General features: G+C 42.9%; 1 protein-coding gene and 1 long non-coding RNA gene across 2 annotated transcripts in view; one reads left to right on the top strand and one right to left on the bottom strand.

Moving 5' to 3' along the window:
• LOC135577327 (uncharacterized) overlaps positions 1 to 11,703 on the top strand; it is a 15,441-nt gene extending 3,738 nt beyond the window's left edge. Inside the window, exon 2 of the long non-coding RNA XR_010469057.1 lies at positions 5,711 to 11,703. This is a non-coding gene — a long non-coding RNA (uncharacterized LOC135577327). The remainder of the gene's footprint in view (positions 1 to 5,710) is intronic.
• Positions 9,828 to 21,770, bottom strand: part of CKMT2 (creatine kinase, mitochondrial 2) — a 26,703-nt gene continuing 14,760 nt past the window's right edge. The window contains exons 7-11 of the mRNA XM_005513840.4: positions 19,381 to 19,466; positions 16,900 to 17,023; positions 14,388 to 14,522; positions 13,902 to 14,027; positions 9,828 to 10,047 (exon numbers count right to left, since the gene is read on the bottom strand). Coding sequence (XP_005513897.1) covers positions 9,928 to 10,047; positions 13,902 to 14,027; positions 14,388 to 14,522; positions 16,900 to 17,023; positions 19,381 to 19,466 — 591 coding nt within the window. The 3' untranslated portion in view covers positions 9,828 to 9,927. The remainder of the gene's footprint in view (positions 10,048 to 13,901; positions 14,028 to 14,387; positions 14,523 to 16,899; positions 17,024 to 19,380; positions 19,467 to 21,770) is intronic.

Here is a 21,770-nt window from a genome sequence, read left to right as displayed (position 1 = left end):
CCATACATTGATGTACTGGAATGTTTTAAAGTACTTGTAAGGGTTTTTTTAAAGAGCTGGTGTGAAGTGCCTGCTCATCTGTATGTAGTGTACATGCCCTGATTAATTTTATGTATTACAGTGGGTGGAAATTGATTTACTCGTCAAACAAAAAGAAAATACGTGCACACGTACATTTAGTTATGTCCATCACATATGTCCATCTGTCTCTCAGTTTGTTTTTACCAAGTGGAGACAGTGACATGCCTCCTGGTGCATGTGGGCTCCTTGCTGGTTTTGCTTCAGTGTAGGTTTTTATTTGGCTGCAACAGGTTGTTGGTTCCCATGTGCACATGGAAATGAATGTAGGGAAAAGCTGAAGAACAGCGTAAGCAAGACCACCAAGAAGGGACTTTCTTTGCTTCCTGTTCTGTAGAAGTATTGGATGTATTTTCTTTCTTTTCCACAGTCTGAAATTTTACGTGTGTCTAGGCAGGATGGCTGGCCCTTAGGATCCTTGGCCAGCATTGCAGGCTGTAGAAAAGGCTTTTTAATACCTTTCTACTAAATCAATAAGACACTATTTCCCTCACAAATATCACGTCTTTGGTCGTGACCACACCTGTTTAAACTTGCATTGCTTTAGGTTTGTTCCAATTTGTCATTAGTCAGCTGGGAGCTCTGCTGTACTCAGGCAGCAGGTGAAAAATGAGCAAGACAGCAGTCATGCAAATAATTGTAAAATTTTGATGCCCTTTTTTTCATGTTTTGCTAAAAGACACCACATTTCCTGTCCACAGTACAGTTTGGTAGCACCATGGTCCAATGCCTCTCTTAGGAGGCTTTCTTCATAAATCCATCACAAATATAAAGTGCTTCGGAGATTTGAGACGGCAGAATTGAAAATCTGGACCAGTGGATCCTGTAGAATCTTTGGTAATCTGGGTTGACATCTTCTGAAATATTCTGGTTTTAATCATTTGATGTTAGTAACAAGAGAAAGAGAAACATGTGTGAATCCTTCTCTCTCCTTCAAAGATGCTTTCTCTCCTGTTTTTTTTGGTTCACCCATTATTGTAGCAAGTAGCATAATTCAGGCTCTGACTCGGTGTTCCACAGTCTGTGTCTGTGGGAGTTGTGCTCTTAGATCCTCTTAGATCACGACAGTAGCTCAGGAAGAAGTGCATCTTGGAAAGATGGCAGAATGGGAAGGCTGACACAAAAACCAGTAGTGGTTAAATGCCAGACAGGGCCTGTGATGTAGGTTCAGGGGAGTGTAAAATGCAAAAGGCTGAGAAGGATGCAGTAGTAAGAACTCATGAAGGAACATCTAGGGAAAATATTCTTTCTGCAAACCCTGAGATTTCCAGCTCCTTTACAAGATGGAGATGATGCACGTGCATTTTTGGGGGCCCAAAGAAAGACTGTAGTAAATTGGAAAAGGAATATCAATATATCCGCTGTGGTCTGGTATGTCATAGATGCACAGCCGTGAAACTGGATGTGTCAGTGTCGGGTTCTTTATGAAGCCTGACAATTGACTTTGATTTTGTTCTGGTTGATAATGTTCATAATCCTCAAATCTCGAAAAGGGAAGTTTTGTCTGCTGAACATGTGCCAGACATAGGGCTGTTGGTATCTTTGTTCACTCTTTTTTGCCTGTGTTTTTTGGATAGTTAATACTACTTGTCAGGGTGCCATTTTTCTGGTTGTTTTGATGTATGCCTCGGGAGAGAAAGGAAAAAATAAAGCCTGTTTCCTGCTTAAATTCTTTTATATCTGCAGTATTCTGAGGGCACCTGTACAGGGGTTCACTTTGGTTTATTCACCATAAACTGAACAGATTACTCACCCTTTTTTAATTTTTTTTTTTTTCTGGGGGAGGTGAGGGGGCTTTCTTGTCTGTGTTAAATGATTACATTGAATATTTATGGATTTTAATTGCTGCAGCCAAGGCTGCATCACCTTCAGTAGGCTTCACCAAGCCTACTCAAATGACCGTCACCATATGTTATTTCCATCAGGCTGTGTTGCTTGTGGCTCTGATTTTCTCAGGATATTTAACAAGTGCTTGAATGTGTTGCTCAATCAACTAACTTACATTGCTGGATCAGCTCACATATTTAAAGGTTTATATTTAGGCAAGTGCTTAAGTGCCTGGATGAACTGAAACCTTTAAAGGTTAGGCTGTGGTCATCTATTTTGTTTAGTTACTTTACACTGAGAAGAAACATTGTGTTTTACCACCTCTCTATCAAAATGAATATCTGGAAAGCATTGGTCAAGTGAAAAAGGATTATTAGACACACACTGTCATGCCACCACAAGAATTTTCCCTGTTGTTATTTTTGATGGGTGCATGTTAAGGAGACATTATTTATAATAGGAGAACATAGTTTTTGCTTTCTCACAGACACACAGGGAGGAACTATATGATTTTAAACCAAATTGCACAGCACTACACTTTAGCTACTATTTTAATATCACAGAGTAAGTTTTAATTTCTAGGACTGATGATATAAAAGAACGAATAACTGAAGACTGGATTATCCTCTGCAGTTCACTGGCATGCACTGGATGTAATGGCCCCTTTCTGCTTCAATATTGGCTGTATTTTGGAAAAAGCTGCTGTGTTTCACAGAATAAAGGAAAAACAATGGTCTACAGCTGCAAGCAGAAGCAAACATAGGGATACAACCATGCTGAGCTGCCAGGGAGGGTGCCCTATGCTGCTTCTACTCTTTTTGGTCTTACTCATATCTTATAATCCTGTCCCTCAAGAAAAATACAAATCCTGCATTTCTACAGAAGAAAGTCGAGGTGCCAGTAGTCTCCAAGTGCCAAGCGCGAGCTCAAATGATCAATGGTTTGTAAGTGCAAAGTCGTTTGGATAACAGGTTCATGTTTGGGCATCTCCTGTGTGACTTCACAGGATATAGGCACCTAGACATGTTTTTAAGATTTGCCACTAACTTTTGGTATTAGTAATTTATCTTTGCGTTCTTGAACGGTTTGGGTTTGAGAAGGTTTTCTGGCTTGGAGGAGGGAAGTCCACCTCAAAATACATGTATATAAGTATCTCCATATTTGGTGATACGGATTTAACTAGCTAGGCAGTATCATCAACATATGGGCCTTTTTAAGCATAAGAAATAGATATTAATTATTTTTAGCATGGTTATCATTGGTGTCCGTGAGGTTCATAAACATTCCTGGTAACTCTGCTCATGCCCCTGTTGCCGAATGACTGTCAATGTAACTGCTTCAGAAAGCAGAACTACAGAACCAGAACAAGAGCTGAGATGGGTACGTTGATAAAGACATAGACAGAAGACTTATGGACAACGTTTGCATTTCAAACAAAAATAAGCATGTGCACAAAATGAACTAAAATTAGCTGACACCCTTAGTTAGTTTTTCTTGCAAGCTTGTGGATCCATGTGAGTTCCCAGGAAGCAGGTAGATGAACTAAATATGTTAAAGACCCTTCTTTACTGATAACCCAGTATTGTAATATAGCTGGTATTTTCTCATTATGAGCCTAGTCTTCTTCTGTAATAATTTACTGAGTGAATTAAGAACGTGGTGTCTATCAGCAACAATATGCTGTGCAGTAGATGACTGTAAGTTTGTACCCTCTTGGAAGACTAGGCTTAGTAGGACTTCTGTACAATACATAGTACACTTCTGTGTGTGCCGTATCTTCAGGCATCTGTGCAGGCAAAATAAATGGCAGTTTAAAGTCTTTAATCTTTTAATTAAGCCTTAAGCTGAAAGTAAACTGTAAAAGGCTTTACAGTAGAAGATGAACATTAATTATTTTGGCAGGTATGAAATTATATTGTGACAAATCTCATTAGTAATGTAATTCTGCGTGTAGGTACTAGCTGTAATTCATTCCCCATGCTGTCTGCTGCCTTTTTTGATATTTCCAAAGAAAAATTACATCAACTATGTTCAGGTGTGCATTAGTCTTGTAAGAGTGGCAGTTTCATGAACTTTTGAAGTCTGTCTAGTCAGTTTTTGCTAGGACACCAAATGACTGTAGGTGTTAGGGGTCATGAGCAAAATCTTTTACAACTGTCGTAGCTACAGGCTTGGGTCTTAAGCTGTTAAATCAGGCTTCAGAAAATAAATCAGCGCATGGAACCCCACCCACCAAAGTTGTCATTACAGGGAACCTCCCTAGCGAGGCATGAATTTTGTTTGCTCTTTCCATGAGTTGAGTGAACACCAGTGCATGGAATAAAGCCCAAATTTGAAGATACCACAGTAAGTCAGTCTTCAACCACTCTGATTCTTCTGTAGTGCATATTTTGTTGTATTTCTTGGTAAACGTGTTACAGTAAATCCTCCACTGTCTTGCTCATTTTCTGTACTAACAGCTCATATTAGTGATGACCTTACAGCTTACTAGAAAACTGAAGTGCTCCAGACAATATGTGTTGTTCAGTAGCTCACTCAGTCACAGGAGACGTGCCTGCTAATATTAGGAAAATGTCTATTGCATATCTCGTAGGAGCCCAGCTACCAAGTACAGGAAAGTTATAGCCGTCTTTGTGAAACGTGTGTTTCTCTTTCCTTGGAGCTGCTGTCCTGCAGCATCCCATGCCACCTCCTGAGGCAGCCCCAGGCCTGCCACACTGTGTCCTGGGCTTGGGTTTCCTGCCTCTCTCACCTTGGTCCAGCTCCTGACCCTGCTCCTGGTTTGACTTTTACATTTGAGCCACCCCCCTCTGGACTTTCCAGTTTATTGACAATGCGTCTTCGCCAGGCCATGGGCTTGTTGCAAGAGTTGGCTTTTATTGGGGTCAGTCTTTCTGTGTGTTAACTTCATCACAGCTCCAAACCCCATTCAGGCTTGGCACAAATAATTTGCTTTATGTGTTCATGCTTGAATCTCCCAGTATATGTAATTATGCTCCTGACTGGCTGAGAGTTCCTGAATTCTGTTTTCCTTGGCTCTTATGTGCTTTCAGCCTGTGTTCCTCTCATCTACTTTTTTTTCCTTTTAACCTGTACGTGCCTTGAAAAAGGTCTGTCATTAATGCTAGCGTTTTGGGGGTGCACAAGTCAAAGGATCTTTAGTTTTCTGAGGGCCTTTGCTCCTCCTGTGCTGCAAATGCAAATGAACACAGTTTATTCACATAACTCCAGCCATTTAGGCAAGGTATTTATTGTTAGAGCAATATTTTTGTGGCAGTTTCAACACAGAAGAATGTGTTCACTGTTGTACAGATGTACTTCTTGCAAAGTCATTGTCCATCACCTGCTAGAGCTGGAGTTCAGTGCCCATTATTCCCTTTTCCTCTAATGGCAAATTTCTCTCCAGTTTTCACCCTGCATGAACTGCTTGGTGGAACATGTGTGTGCTTTGATGGAGCATGACCTGAGAGTTTAGTTTTGCTGATCCCTAGTTGCTGATCTGTTTGTCAAGAAGATTATAAAAGTACTTGAGGCATGGCATTTAGCTCTTCTTTGAGTATTTAATCAAATAAATTCCAAAGATTTATAGAGAATCAGTGTCTTAATCTATCAGGAAAGAGCTTTATTGGCAGAAAAGCATCTCAGCAGTGCAAAATTGATTGCATGGGAAACCTAAATACGAGAATGTGAGAACTAACATCATATGTCTAGGGTTAGTGCACCAATCCATCTTTTTAACATTTAATATCTTATTATTGAATCATAATCTGTATGATTCTCTTTTTCTTGTTTGATAACCTTTCAGGTTGTGTATTTCCTGCTGCAGTCATTCACTGGAGCATATCCTCTGAAAAAGTACAGCTGCAGTGTTGAACCCAGTAAGCTGTTGAAGAGGAACAGAACCCTCCACCTCCTTACACTCTCCAGCCCCAGGATGTACTTCACTTGGAGATAAACATGGTCCAAACAGACAGCAAACTGGTCAGAGGACTGTAATGATGGAATAGGACTGAGTAAAGATGTCCAGCATAACCTTAATAGAAATGTGACTGTCCAGGTTTTGCTTAACATAGAAATAGTCATGTGGAATGAAGAATGAAAGAACATAGAAACATAGAATCCTTCTGGTTGGAAAAGACCTTTAAGATCAGCAAGTCCAACTGTCAACCTAGCACTGCCAAGGACACCTCTAAATCACGTTCCTAAGAAGATCGTCTGTGCATCTTTTAAACCTCTCCAGGGATGGTGACTCCACCACCTCCCTGGGCAGCCTGTTCCAATGCCTTACAACCTTTTCCGTGAATATTTTTTTCCTCATATCCAATCTAAACCTCCCCTAGCACAACCTGGGTCCATTTCCTCTTGTCCTGTCACTTGCTACCTGGGAGAAGAGACCAACCCCCTCCATGCTACAACCTCCTTTCAGGTAGTTGTAGAGAGTGATAAGGTCTCTCCTCAGCCTCATTTGTATATTAATCAGCTGGGTTACTCTTGCTGGCAGTACAAAGGTCATGGAGAGTGAGAAGGATCACAGCAGTGGAAAATGTAGATAGCAAATAACAAGTCTTTAGAAAATAATCCGTATAAGGAAGAGTATTTTAATTGTGAAGAACACACTTGGAAGCCAACAATACAGAGAAAGCCACAGTTTAATCATAGCAGAGAGTAAGTTGTATCAGGGTATCCATATTTTGTGCAGGCTTACAATTCTGTGTCAGGTCAGAGCACAGGACAGCCAGGGCATTCCTCTGGCTTATTTACTCATGTGCAGGCATTTTGCAGTAATTTTTATTCTGTCATGGGATCATGGCATTATGCAGGCTGGAGGTTTGAATGTGATCAGGTCCAACACACCCCACCAGCCCACCCACAAAGTGGGGACAACTTAGACTGATTGTGACCTCATTCCTGGAGTTTCGAGTATGTCCACATCTTTTCCAATGTTTGGCTTTTCTGGGGTCCCAGCTTCTATCTGTTGCCTGTCATCCTGCCACTGTCCTACACCCAGGAAGAGTCTCGAGCTTGTCTTCTCTGCATCCTCTGATCTAGACAGCAGTTGTGGACATCAGTAAGATCTCCCACCAGCCTTCTTTCTGCAGACTGAACAAGCCCAGTTCCCTCAGCTTCACATTATACATTATGTGCTCTAGCCCTTGTGACCATCTTGGTGACCCTGTCCAGGACTTGCTGCAGTTTGTTATAGTCTTTCCTGTTCTGGCGAGCCCCAGATTGGACACAATACTCCAAATGAAGTCACACAAGTACTAAACAGAAGGGAATGATCATTTCCCTCAAGCTATTGGCTACACTCAGCTGTAACACAGCTGAGTATGGGCGTACTGTTGACCCATGTTTGAGTTGCTGTCCACCAGGACCCTAAACCCTTGCAAAGCTGCTTTCCACCCAGTTGTCCCCAGCTTGTGCTGTTGCATGGAGTTGTTCCATTCCAGACTTTGCCTCTGTTGAACTTAGTGGGATTTCTGTCAGCCCATTTCTTCAGTCCAGTGCCCTCTGAAGAGCAGCTCTACTCCTTCTTATTTATCCCTAGCAATGGATTGGCTGACTGAAATGCACTCCATCACCCAGGTCATTGTTAAAGGTATTAAAACAGTGTCATCAGCTCCAGTATCAGCCCCTCGGGGGAGCTACTAGTAGATGGCTGCCGGCTGGACTTCCTACCGCTGCCCATCAGCAGTTTGCAAGTCAGCAGAAGAAAAGCAAGTTGAAGCTATAATCTGAGCACATTTGGCCCACAGTCGAATTTTGTGTTGATCTGAGTGTTTTGGAGAGCTAATAGTGAAGTCTTACCAGTTCTACTTGTTTGCCTTTGATGTGAGATCAGCAGAAGTCTCTTTCCCTCACCCAGAATTAATGCTATTAACCACCATTTAGAAAGCTGGTAGCAAAATGTTAGGGAACGTACCCAGCATAGATGAGGAAGAAACAGCAGTTGTGTGGAAGCTCCAACCTACAGTTCTCCTGAGCAAGAAACAAGAATGCATCCTGCTGCCGGTTTCCCAGAGTTGCTAATTCACCATCTAGCTCTCAGTTAGAATCACAGAATGTCCTTATTTGGAAGAGACCCACACAGATCATCGAGTCCAGCTCCTGTCCCTGCACAGGACACCCCACAGTTCACACTGTGTGTCTGAGGGTGTTGTCCAGTCTCTTCTTGAACACCGTCAGGCTTGGGGCCGTGACACCTCCCTGGGGAGCCTGTTCCAGTGTCCAGCACCCTCTGGGTGAAGAAGCTTTTCCAAAAGTCCAACCTGAACCTCCCCTGGCACATAAACCTGCCATTCCCTCGGGTTCTGTCATTGGTCACTAAAGAAAAGAGTTCGGCACCTGCCCCTCCTCCTCCTCCTGAGGGGAAGCTGTAGCCACCATGAGGTCTCCCTTCAGTCTCCTCTTCTCCAGGCTGAACAAACCAAGTGACTGTAGCCACTCCTTGTACAGCTTCCTCTCCAAACACTTCACCAACTTTGTAGCCTTCTTCTGGACACTCTCCAGTACCTTTATATTAAGTAACTTCCAATTGTGATTTTTAAAGCCTGTAACTGATTATGGCCTACCTAACCAGTCACAGCTCTTCAGATATGATTCACTGAAAACCTTCTTGAGGGACTTTACACCAGGCTGGTGTTGTACAGTAGGCATCACCTGAGGTTTCTGATGAGGGATATTTCGTTAGAGGAGTTCCTACCACATGAAAATTAAACTGACATATGTTTTCTCAATGTTTTCTCAGAGTTTACACTGCACAAGTGTTATAAACTAAACTAGCATTGCTCAGGGTGCTGCAATGGGCTCCAGAGTGCCAGTGTGGACGCTACTGCATGTCCTCAACATACCCAGACCTACAGTAGCAGTGGGCACCTCTGTGGTGTCCTTTCCCTGCCCACACAAACCTGAAACATTTTCTGCTGAAACTACTCTCTGCTCAACAGTATCAGAGGCAGCACATTCATCAGAATATGTTTTGGCTTTTTTTTTTTTCCTGAGAACTAGTATTTTGAATGTTGTTACTGTGAAAAACTGAATGTTTCAGTATGCGACAAACCAGCAATGGGGCTGTTAGCATCTATCTCTTCTTTCCACCAAGCTGCTCACCACATAGAATAGTGGTGAGCACAGCGAAGACCTTAGGGTGGTAATGTGTCTGAAGGCACTTTGATGAGATAGCTGGAGCCTGGTCCCCATTACCAGGAGTAAAGCCGAAAGCTGCAGGACAAGACTGGGACAGGCCACGCTCTGTAGGTTTTTCTTGGATGCAGAATATCAGCAAACAGGTTTGCCTATGGATTTTGGGGCCAGCTTGCTGCAGCCCAAGGCCATAGGCTAGAAATGATGCCCAAGGAAAACAGCTAAGTACCTGGTGAATTTTCCAGGAGTTAAAAAGTCTGAGGGTTTGGGGTAACATAGTGGAGAACTTTGTTTGCAAACCAGTCCCGGAGAGAAGAGACAGGTCCCATGCAGAAACACCACTGGGTTCTTGATGACAGGTCAAGTGATAGACTACAGAGACTGAATGCACGTGCAGCTGCCTGCTCCAGTTAACTGTTGAATTAACCATGGTGTCCAGCAGTGGCTGAAGAACTAACGAGCACTTCACAGCACCTGCCCTCAGACTGGCAGATTTTGGCTGCTGGAACAGTCACTGGAGAGAAATGCTTCTGTGGATGAAAATTAGGTGCTTGTAGGAGACTTCCTAAGTATGGCCATAACTGCACATGCAGGCTAGAATTATAGATTTGTGCTTTTTGTGTTACTGAGGTAGTGCTTTTCTTATCAGCGAGCAAGAAAGAAAGGGAAGTGTTCCCTGCAAAAGAACATACCGAGGTGGTTGTGTTGGGTGCATCCCAGTAAAGCTGCATGAGGACTAGCTTCTGCCATTGCAGCCAGTCATCTAAGGAGACATTAGGTATCAGGTAGTGTTTTATTACACAAGTTATTTATACAGAGGTGCCTTTCTGTCAGAATGGCAGCCTTTATCCCCATTAGTTGCTACCATCAGTAGCAAGATCACTTCCTCCCAAACTGAGGCAACGGTGGTGGCACTTTGATGTCTTGGCCTCTTTCCAGTTTCTTCTCACAGTCAACAAGGTAATTGACACCATCAATGACGATCTGGACTAGCTCTACCTACAACAAGAAAAAGAAAATAGTGGTAATAGAAGCTTTGACTAGTGCTAGATGAAGGGAAAATTGGCTTGTACTGAAATGACAGCAGTTAGAGCTCTAAATAAGGAGGGTCAAAGCAGAGAGGTCACACACCCTGTGCACAGGGAGTGTAGGTCCTGCTGGTCCAGTGAAAACCCATAGTAATTCGCTTTTTGTATTTGGCTGGAGTTTGATCTGCCAACAACATAAATTTTCAAATAGGCCCCTAAAGTTATTTCCACCAAGTTCTACTCCTTCTCATATTCCTGTAGGAAGAAACCAAACCAAAGGAAGTGCTTAAATAAAATGCTTAAGCATGAGGTGGGAGACCTACTCCAAATGTGACCAGCATGAGGGTGCAGGATCCTCCCCAGATGTTTGCTGAGAAGTAATACCTGGCACATCTCATGGTGCCTTTCTGTAGGGCTCCCCACACTCATGTAGGAGGATGAAGAAACAAAACCAGCAGTGCTGTGAGTGCTCAGCATCACTGGGCAGTTCTCGGTTAAGCAGTAAATGCTTACTCTGTCTTTTGAGCTCCCAAGCCTGTGCCACCCCTGCACTTGGAGGAGCATTTATACGAGCACAGAGCCAGATGGAAACTAACTGGGATGGTGATGCAAGGAGAGGAAGGCAGGGGTTCCTTGCCCCAAATTCACAGCAGCTCGGAATGCTGCTGGAGGCACGGGATCGGAGTCCTTCGCAGGGCTGGGACTGGAAGGGTGGCAGGACTACCTGTTCAGCCACATCCTTTAGAGTGCCTGAGAAAGCTCATCAAACCAGTCTTGTACTTCTTCTCAGGGATGGCTCAGGGCCCTATGTTCCCCTGCAGATGACCATGAACCTGCTGCAATTATTTGCCATCTGTGGGGAAACACGTCCTACTTATGCTGCCAGGCATGCTGGCTTTGCTGGGGCGGTTTTGCCAAGCCCAGGACCCACATCTCTGAAGCAGAGACTCCCATCCTAAACTCTTGCTGGCTCTACATCATCAATCATTCCTTTGTTTTCGGCTCTTGGTTTACATTGGCAGGGGAGGGATTAGCTCCAGGCCCAGAGCAGCACCAAGATTTGTAGTTTTATGTGGCAGGGGTTAGTGATGTCTTTGTAACCTTTTCTAAAATTACTGAACAATACAAGGTGCCTTGTTCCCAGCAGACTTTCTCCACAGGTGGTGACATACGAGGACCACAGGCCCTGTGGTGTTGCTAGCCAGCAAGCTACAGCACTGGTTTTTCTTAATCTTCAGGAAACAGTTAATTAGCAACATTTAATGACTGGTTTGTTAAAACTGAATTCAAACACTAAATCCCATTGTCTCTTTATTATAACACTTGCTGATTTTCGATGGATTTGTTTTTACTATAAAGCATTTCAGTGGCTTAGCAGTTTATTTTATTGTCTTACACAGACCAGCTGTGTTGGGAAATCAGAGGTCTGAATTTGCAGCCTCCAGGAGAAAAGGAATTTCATATTAAGTTTGCATTGACCAGTAGCAGAAACAAAGCAAAAATACAAGCAATTTTATCTTGGACAATTGGGAACATAATTCAGTTGTGCAAACACATTTACCACATAATGGAATTTATTATATACTGAAAAAATATGTCTTATAATAAAACATTTCTATCCCCTTGAGTTTGTCTTGTCTTATTCAGATTTCAAAATCTGAAAGGTAGGGATTGTATCTTATCTGTTGGCTTAACTTTTGAATCCTTGCTGTATGAGGAATCACTGACTTCAGTGGAAGTGTTCATGTAAGCAAAAAATTTTAGGTTTAGGTCATCTGTCAATAGAATTCATATAATAAATCATTCAGTGTAATCCTTTTGTATTATTAGTGTTATTTTAGTATAAAGCACACATGATTATGTTTCAGGTATTAATAAATGTCTTTGTCATGTACTGCTTTTGCAAATAATACAGCTTAACAGCTTTTCACTTCCATTTCTTTAGGTCTAGATCAAAAGGAACATAGCTTCCTGCATCAAACTCCAAAAATTTAAAATTTCCAAACACCTGTCCAAATGCCCCTTGGCTGTGAAGACATTCAAGGTCAAGTCTGGATAAGAACGCACCGAAGATCTGACGTGGCTCTGTCCCAGAGGCAGGACACCCAGGGTGAGCGAGGAAGGGAAGCTGGCTGTCTGGGACCAGTTTGAATCTAGTTGTAACCCAGTTGCATTTTCCCAGGGTTATATTTGTGTTACGAAAACCTACCAAGGATCAGGCTGAACTCAGGTGTAGGACTGCAACACTGGGACCAAACTGCATCCATATCTAAGCTGCCAGAGCCTTTTGGTGCTGCACTGTTCTGGATAAACACACTTTCACAGTGTGCTTATCCTTGCCGTTGACTTTTAACTTGCGGCAAAGCCCCCAAGGTAATTAAAATTTTGCTGCTGGGGAAGCAGACAGCCCTTCAAATCCTGACATGTACAAGCAGGTTGGCATCGGAACCCAAATAGTGTATTGCACTGCTAATGGAGAAGAAGTGTCCTCAGGAGACACTGGCCCCACCAAGGCCCACCCAGTTGACTGTAGCTTAGAGGTTGCAGCACATGCCTAGTGAGTGGAAAACATATTTGACAGAACATTTGAACCTTTGTTTCTGATCTACCAGCGGAGTACTCAAATCACTGGACTTACAGGGTCTGGCGAGGTAATTTTTTATCTTCGTTGCTCTTGATGTGGCCCAGGGTGAACACAGCCTTGGTCTTGGTGAGGAAAGGGAGGCTGTAGTGGTGCCACAGGACTTACAGCCTGTGGCCCGGAATAAGGGTTTGGTTCTGGCAGAGCTTGTGGGAGGAGGCTGCAGCTCTGACAACAGCTGTTTCTCTCCCGTCCTCCAGGAGGCTTACTCTTAGGAGCTGTTCTGCTTTATAAAACACTTAAATGTGAAACTGGAATGAAGTCTGGGACTGGAGTTTCCCAGCAGAGCAGCACTACCACCAGGTTGTAGGGTCATTTCTACTCTCTGGCACAACAAACACACATTCAGAATGAGATAGTTTCAAAACAAATGTCTGAGATGGACCCATCTTGCTGTAGCCTACAGCCCAGTGGGGAGGGCTCAGAGCTGATTATTGAATCTTTGCCCTGATTTAAAAACAGCTCTCCCATGTCCTCTGCTTGTTGCCACTCAGCACATGTGAAGATAGCAGCAACTCCTCCTCCTCAGTTATTTTGGAGTGCAAGGCCTGGCCTTAACCTGCTTTCTAACTGTGCAAAAGGTGTGTGACAGAATACTGAAAGGAACAAAATGCCTTAGACAGTTTTGCTTTCAGTGCCTGATTCCCCATGTGGATGAGGACTCGTTCCCTGCTTCTTTTCCCAGCGTTTTGCAGCAGGCACAGCAGATGTTGCCCAATGTGTAGAAGATAGCTCAGTGCCCACTGTACAACTCATAAACATGTCTCATGTCCAGCACTGCAGAGGCTGCTGGGCATTGATCTCAGAGCTGGGCACTCCAGCATGAAGGTCTGAGAGTTTGTGCTGTGATGCTGAGAAACATCATCCTGAGGGATGTCTGTTACCAAAACCAAACCTTGCCAGCACCTGCGTGCTCTCAACACAGATCATGGTGCAAGCAAGTCACAGTTGTGGAACTTGCACATGGTGGTTTTTTCATTGCTATAACAGGAATATTTGTCAAACACTTGATGCACATCAGTAATTTTTCTTTGAGTAAACATTTCCATTGGACCGGATTCATCTGGAGTAAAAACTGCAATAGTTCCACTGAGTTCAGTGGAGTGAACCCAACCAGAGGGAAACTGACTCGTATCAGTACAGATCTGAGCTAAAAAGCAAAGAAAAAAAAATGAACAGGTTACCTCTGAGCGACCCATACGGTCCAGGTTGGAAATGTCATACACATCTGCTACAGCTGCCGTGTCCACTCCACCAGTGCCACGCTTTTGCAGACGCAGGTTCTCCAGGATTTTTGGAAACCTGGGATCCTATCACAAGAAATAAGTTTGAGCTTATTGCCCTTTACCCTGCGGATTGCGCTGAATCGTTGCAATACTGTTATCCGTAACCTAATAACATCTCCAGAAAGACATGGCAGAGACAGATAGTTTTCTCAGTCCTTGGATTACAGCCTGTCTTGGCGGCTGTCTGCTGAGTAGATTAATTTCAATAACAAATATATAATAATTTGCAGAATAAAAGTGTGCTCAGTGAGTTCTGCATTATCCCTGGGACCTTGTTACACATCATGCTAACATGCAGTCACTGTAAGCTGTCATTTTCCATTTGTTCCTTCATAAATCAGAAGAGCAGCTCTTTGTCACTGGCTTTTTAAATGACTTACATACCTTGCTAAGCTTGGGTAGCTTGACGTGGACTCCAGCGCGCAAACCAGTTCCGAGGTTGGAAGGACAGGTCAGAACATACCCAAGACGCTCATTCCACATGAACTCCCAGCCCCGTTCTTTAATTAATCTTTCCACCTATGATGGGAAAAAAATAAAGCAAAAAGAAAATGGCAGCATACAAATATATTAAGATGTATGCTTATAACTGAGATTCTTTTCACCAGGTATCTGTGTTGATCCATGAGCTTCACTATCACCAGTAGAGTTGCATAAATATACACCCCAGTACAGCCTGGTTTGGATCTGATGCAAATGTTTACATTCATCAGACACTAAGATCTCCACTGCATATTACAAGGATTTCTTTATCATTTTCTGATGATCACTAGCTTGCAAACTCTTTGTCATGTAATCACAAAACTCCCCGTCATAGCCTTAGGCCATGAAGCCATATTTTCACATAAGAATTACGGCTTTTACAATGTGTTTCCAACCTTGGTATTTTTGGAGCAAGGTTGCCACACACAAGCCCAAGTCTCAAACACTACAAAGCAAAAAAAAAAGGAGATGAAGCTGAGTTTTGTGTAATTTTCAAGGTAATGCTATGGCTCTCAGGAAAGGACACTTCTTAATGCCCAATATTAACAACGACGCTTCCATTATAAAGAGACAACATAGCTTGTATATAATACTTTTAATTAGTGGATATCTGACTGTATTAGAAAGGAGAGTGAAATAACCATCCCCATAAAAATCACAAGGGTCTATTGACTTTCGAATAGGCTGGAACTCTGTTCACTCATCTACACTTCTTGGACTTCTGCAATCCAAATACAATTTCAGTTCACTTCTCCTCCAGAGGAGAATCAGATACATACACCAGCTCATGCTCACAAGCCCTCTGCAGCTATAGGTGAATAATTCCATTCTGCAGAAGGATACAGAATAAAGGACTCTCTTGACTTAATTTCTATATTGTGAGAGGACAGCAGAATTGGTGGTGGAAAACTACACCTGATCTCCCGCCTTGGGCACCTGCTCTCGTTGCAGTTCCTGAAGCTGTCTGATCACTTCCCATGGCCAGGTCCATAGGTCCATCTCTGTTGAACGTGAGCTAAGCACAGTAGCAGAGGCAGAGCTGGGAGCAGCATCCACAAACCATGTCACCTGGGCCACCACCAGTACATTGTCTCATGGGTATACCTTGGGAACCTAGCAGGTTCCAGTTAACCATCCCAATGCCAAAGAAGCATACATTAGGTGCTTTTGTTTTCCTCTGTTCCCAAACCCACTATGTACTCAAACTTTCCCATGCTCTGAACTTGCTTTGCTTCTACAATCGTGATATTGTAGTTCCCCGCTGTCCCTGCTTGGCCTTGCTTTTTTTTGGCTGGGGGGCTGTGAAGTGATACAGCAGTGGTGCACAGCTGTATCAGCTCTGCACTTGCTGGGCTGTTCCCGAGACACAGACGTCTCTAGAAAGCCAGAAAAGCTGTTTTGCCAAGGTAAGAAGAATGAAGTGAGTGGTCCAAGGCTGGCCCAATATGCATTTCCATACCCAGGAAGAAATGCAGTGTGATGGAGAAAAATGCTGTTCCCTCACAGTTGAGGTGAAGTGAGCATGCCAAGACCCCCATAGGGAGAAATAATTGTTTCATGCAACTTGAAATTCTGACAGTTTTGATGACAATTTCAAGTCAGTTTCAATCTGACACAGTTTAACTTCCAGGATGCCATGTGTTGTGGCGATCCAACCAGGAATGATGTGGACAAGAGTATTGGTGAGTACTGTTTGGTCATGTCACCTGTCCCATTGCACCTAGCTATGTTGCCCGTGGGAGACGGTAAAATCCTCTTTCTCTATTAAAGCAACTTTTTTTGTGCCACAGGTGAACACAGCAGTGCACTGGGCTGGAGCCAACTTGTAGCCATACCTGGATTGTCTAGACAAAGCTCTTTTAATCCACACACCATCTCATGATTATTTGTCTTTATGAATAGCTAGACCAGGAACCTTGGCTATCAGTTTTTAGTATTTTAATCACAAAACCTCATATCACCCCGAAATGAGCCCAGGGGTCCTAAGCCCTGAATCCTGTTCTCAAGCTCAGCAGCATCCACTCTGCTCCCAGCACCAGGGATGAGAACCAAGAGGCTGGGCCAAATAAACTCCTGGTTCAAGCAAAAGAAGCAATCCAAATAAAATGCTTGATTTATGAATTCCCACAGCCGGCAGGAACAAAGTGGCAAAAGGGCATATTTCTTCAGCCACCTTATGCTGGAGATTCTAACACAAAAGGTATGAAGACACTTTATTTATTTATCCCTACAACTCAGCTAGCAATTTGCCCATGTTTCCTTCTTTAACTGCATTAGTGTGGGTTGCTATGTGGACTGGTGCTACTTCATTTTGTTGCTCCTGGAGATGTTAGTTCTGTTTGAACCACGGTAAGCAATGCTGACAACAGCCCAACCATAACAAGCAGGAAGAGTAAATTCATTGAGATTCTACCTCTTTTAAACCACGGCAAAATCTTTCAAACACTCGTTTCATGTTGCCACCCTTCTCCATGGAGATCACCCTGGTGTGGTCCTCTTCATTAATCCAGACGAGAAACGTCTTGTCATTGTTATGCCTGGTTGAGGGAAAAAAAGAAAAGAAGTACGTTTAAAAAGACAAGCTCTGAAAAATAATTATCAGTATCCTTGGTTTTATCACAGTCTTTCAGGACTGTGGAGAGGTTAAGTGCAGCAAAATAACATTGTTCTGCAGAGTCAGGGATACGAGATGGTTTCACAATTGGATCCCCCGTGCCAATGGCATTATGTGGGCTTCTCAGGCACAGCAAGAAGAGCAGTTTTTCTCATCACATCACACTGCCGCGGTGCTGAGTGAGGAAGGACGTGTTGTTCTCTAGCATGAGCACAGCTGGGAGGTGCAGCAAAGGGAGAAGCCAAGCTCTGCATCCTGTGTCACCAGCGAGTTTTATTGTTCTTAGAATATCCTGCAGCTAGGAAAAAAACCTAGCATTTTTGTGCTGCTGGGGGCCAAGCAATATGTCCATACTTAATTGTATTCTCCCTTAATCAAATCCCAGTGCCTTCTGTATTGCCTGGTAGTGCTGGGTTGCCACATCAGTCAAGTGACGAGTCCGAGGACAGCAGCTGCACGTTGCTTGTGGGCAGCGCATTAGTGATGCTGGCTTGTCAGAGAAGATAAAAACGCCTGAAGGTATTCACTCATGCTTTCAAACAGACCAGTTGTGGCTAGGTTTGTTACATGTTGGGTCAAACCTGAGGTCACTTTTCCTGGCTTCTCCTCTACTTTCTCCATCTTCTGCCTGCAGCATTTCTACAGCATGCAGAAGGTGATTGATGAGATCAGACTCATTTGTACAAAGAGTGGAATATCACCAGGTTTGAAAGGCATGAATTTGGGAAGTTAAAGTTCACTGAGAGCCTGACTTTCAGCTGTTCTTCTACTGTGACTGCCTTTTTTTTTGTACTTGAAGTTTGCTGGTGCAACACCAAGCAGTTGCCCTGAGATTACGGTCACCTGAGGTGCAGTTACCTCGTCTTTGGTCATGCACAAATGTTCAGGGGAGTGTGACCCTGGCGTCACCACCAGTGAGGGCAGTGGGAGTAGTCTGGCAGGCCATAAAATGGAGAGGATCACAATCTCTGTAAGCAAAACAACTTCCAGAACATGTGCCCTTTGACAACAATTTATTGTAAGAGAAGGCAGGTTTTACAAACGTGGCATACTGGAATACTTTCCAATCATACTAATTTTTCCATTCTGCCTGATATTTCACATGTAAAACAAGCTAAATCCAGATCTGTTTTACTCAGGAGGTCCCTGGATAGTATTTATATTGTTGGTACTTCTGTTTGCATGTGGAGAGTGTGGGATGTCTCGGATTTTTCCTTTTCATCCTCCTCAGATTTAAACAGGGACTGGGGAACTAATCTGTAGCTTGTTCAATTAAAGAAATCCTCACAGATTTCCCACAGGTCACCAGCTTTCACATCTGATCGGGTTTCACAGCGCCCGCTCCCCAGCAAAACTCAGGTTTAGCTGATTGCAGTAACACTGGCTCTGCTTCTGAACATGGGCCAGTACCGTCATACACTGCTTGGAGGACAGTTAGGGCTTTTTTTTCCACGTAAATTCCCATTCTTTCTGAAAGTTCTGAACCTGACTAGGGCAAGAAGATAGGCTAGGTGGTTCTTCAGAATCCTTTTTAGCCTAATTTTTCAGAATTTAAGCATCTGGTAGTGCCTAGAAGTGTATGGGGATGGATGCAGATGCTATGCACTGCACAGCTGCCCCATCCTCTGCTAGCAGGTGTGTGCACTGATCTTGGAGCTATTATCCCTTTCTCCCCCTGGAAAATATTGTTTCAGGGCACAAAATATGTCAAGTGTGTTACGAAAGCAGAAACAGACCTAGAAGAAAATAGGAAATTCAACTTCTATATCTCCTTTTTGCTCAGTTCATTTGGAAGGAAAGGGTTACTTTCAGCTCTGGGAATTAAAATAACACTGTCTCTTGACAGCGAGGAGGGGGACAGGAGTTTGCAGTGTGGTGTCACGCAGGGGGTGGCCAGTGGTTCCCAGCTGACAGCATGGCTGCAGACTGGTGTTGGAGCTGCTTTTGTCACCTCAGATTTGCCAACCACATGGTGACTCAGGGGCTCTTTCCCAAAACAATTTTTTATCTAGAGAGAGAGAAAATTGAGGTGAAACCCCAAAGAAAGAGCCATGCCCATGATACTGTGTTGTGTGGATGATGTTAGTGATGGTTTCTTGAGTATAAATGTGTTACCCATCCTGTTGTTCATTACCGAATTTTGTTTGGGTTGTTTTTTTAAAGCAAGCTGAACATGCTGTGAGTATGAGCATAGAGCGTCTGCAAGCTTAGGGCAAGCAAGGAGATTTGTAATGCAATCTTTAAAACATGACACAGACTTCTACATGTCAAACAACATACCAGATTCCTCTGGCATCTGGCCAGTCACGTGCCATCCCAGCACATGTTAGCAAGGGGGACACTGGCTTGTCAAAGAGAAAGTGATCCTGGACACCGAAATGGGGCCAAAGAGAGAGAGAAAGAGAAAACAAAACAAAATTCAGGTTTTATTCAAGGAAGCAGTATAACGCTACCTAACACATTTTGTGTGAAGGCGATCAACATACAAGTAAATCACAGCACAGCCTGTGAATCTGGTTCCTTCTTCTGAAAAATAAAAGCATTTTACCCAGGTGATCTTCTTGAATCTTGCAAACTCTCACGGACATTGATAATATAACTACGTTTCGCCAGAAATATTTTTCAAATATGGGAAGGAGTGTGAGGTGCTGACCTAATACCGCAAACACACCCCAAAGGGTTCTGTGGAGGGACCTGACTGCTGGGACCAGAGGTGTTTTCTGCACACAGACGTGCGTCAGGGTATGAGAAGGCAGCGAGTTCTTAAAGACGTAAAAAAATTAAAAATGCTAGTTCTGAAAAGCTATTCCTCCAGCATTTAGCAATTTATTCTGAGCATGAAGTCAAGGTAGGAATTAAATTAGTGCTAAGCTTGACCTTTCTGAATCACAAGACTTGTTCTGTTCCTTAACAGAGATGCTGTTTCTGATTTAATAAATGTAGCACTTGCTGTGCCACTGACTTGCCACATTACAAATGATTTAGACTTTTTTTTTTTTTTACTGAGCTTTTACTTTTTTTTTTTCCCCCCAAAGCAAATCAGTATTTGATTTTCATGTGTGTGCCGAAAACGTGTTAGTTCTGAATTCCTCAAACAGTGCCGTATCTAATGTTGGCGGGGGGGGGGGAGGGTGGTTGTTGGGGGTTGGGGTTTTTTTTATTGTTTTGAGGTTTTTGGTTGATTGGTTGGTTTTCTGGTTTGGTTTTGTGGTTTGTGGGGTTTGGTTGGTTGGTTGGTTTGGTTTGTTGATTTGTTTGTTTGTTTTTTGTTTGTTTTAAATCTAGAGTTTAATTAAGAATAGTGAGGCAAGCTATCCAGAATAAATGTGACATGGTTGACAGGTTTATATGCTTTGCTTCTTTTTCCCCCTAGAGGAGACTTTTAAGTTTTCAGCTTTGAATACCCTGTGATGAACATGATGCAGCCAGAAACCCAGCCATACAGAAAGGAAAGCTATAGAGTTCTCTGCTTATCACAGGGACAAAACATTTCCTTCCTCAGCGTCTTCTTTCTTCCTCTTGAAAGAAAAATTCCTCTTTTTGCCAGAAAAGCGCTGAGGATTATTAGTTTTCCTTACGTGCATATGGCCAAATCTGCGAAGTACCAAATGCCTTCTGTGCTGAATGGCATTCAGGTAGAAATAATTTGATCTTACAGAAATCAGATGGTGCTTATTAAAGGCTGACGGGAGGCCTGATAACATAGAGTTTCAGGGTCCCGAAGCACTGGAGGAGGTGAGTGATAGTATGAGTTAAAGATGGAATCTGAGGTTACAACATTCAGTGCCCTGATTTCTATAAATTTGCATGACCATAAAAACAAATAAAACAAGGTTAAATGCTGAATGAGTGAAGCCTATACCAGTTCCCGAGGGATTCAGCCCTAAACCATGAAGGAATTATATTCTCCATGCTCCTGTTTCGACCACTATTTTCTGAGGAGCTCTCTCCTGGTGAAAAAGGCAATGAAATAAAACCTGCAATAGGCCATCAACATATTGTCAATAAACATTATTACCAAGGACATTCAATTTAAAAAGTTACTGACCTTACATAAATTCTTAACTCCTGGTTAATCCAGACTGTGACACCTAGTTCCAGGGTTATAAATAGTTATGTTACTTCATCAGCTCCCTTTTGGTTGATGTTATGGATTAATGTGCCATGAATATAGCTAACAGGGTACAGCCATTCCTTTGGATACTTAAAATGCACATTCGAGGTTTGTTTGACATGTCACATGCTGTGACAAAATCCATGATGAAAATCCTTGTGTTTCCATCTGTGTGACAATGAAAACTCTTGTTATGGGCCTGATCCTTCAAGTCCTTAAACACAGTTACAGGACTGGGAAAAGGTCACCTGGGTGCAGTTGGCTACAGCCATTTTGGGGAGATTAGAATTAGTGTAGTTTTGACATAAAGAAATCACAGCCAAAGCCTCCCACCCCAACAGTCCAGAAAACAGATGATATATGATGGTTATCCCAATGCAATCTTTTAGTTAGAATGGTTATTAATATAGAAAATATCAATCTTTGCTTAAGGAAATGACCAATAAAACGTCCTGAATTTACTTCATTATTTGTCCAAAGAGTTGACAGCTGCCATGTGTATTTGATTTTAAACAGATCTTGCTATCTGGAATATAACTCCACTTTTTGCACCTGC

The sequence above is a fragment of the Columba livia genome, chromosome Z (genome assembly GCF_036013475.1).
Source record: "Columba livia isolate bColLiv1 breed racing homer chromosome Z, bColLiv1.pat.W.v2, whole genome shotgun sequence".
Lineage (NCBI taxonomy): Eukaryota > Metazoa > Chordata > Aves > Columbiformes > Columbidae > Columba > Columba livia.
Note: the sequence above shows the minus strand (reverse complement) of the source record. Positions and strands in the feature narration are given on the sequence as shown.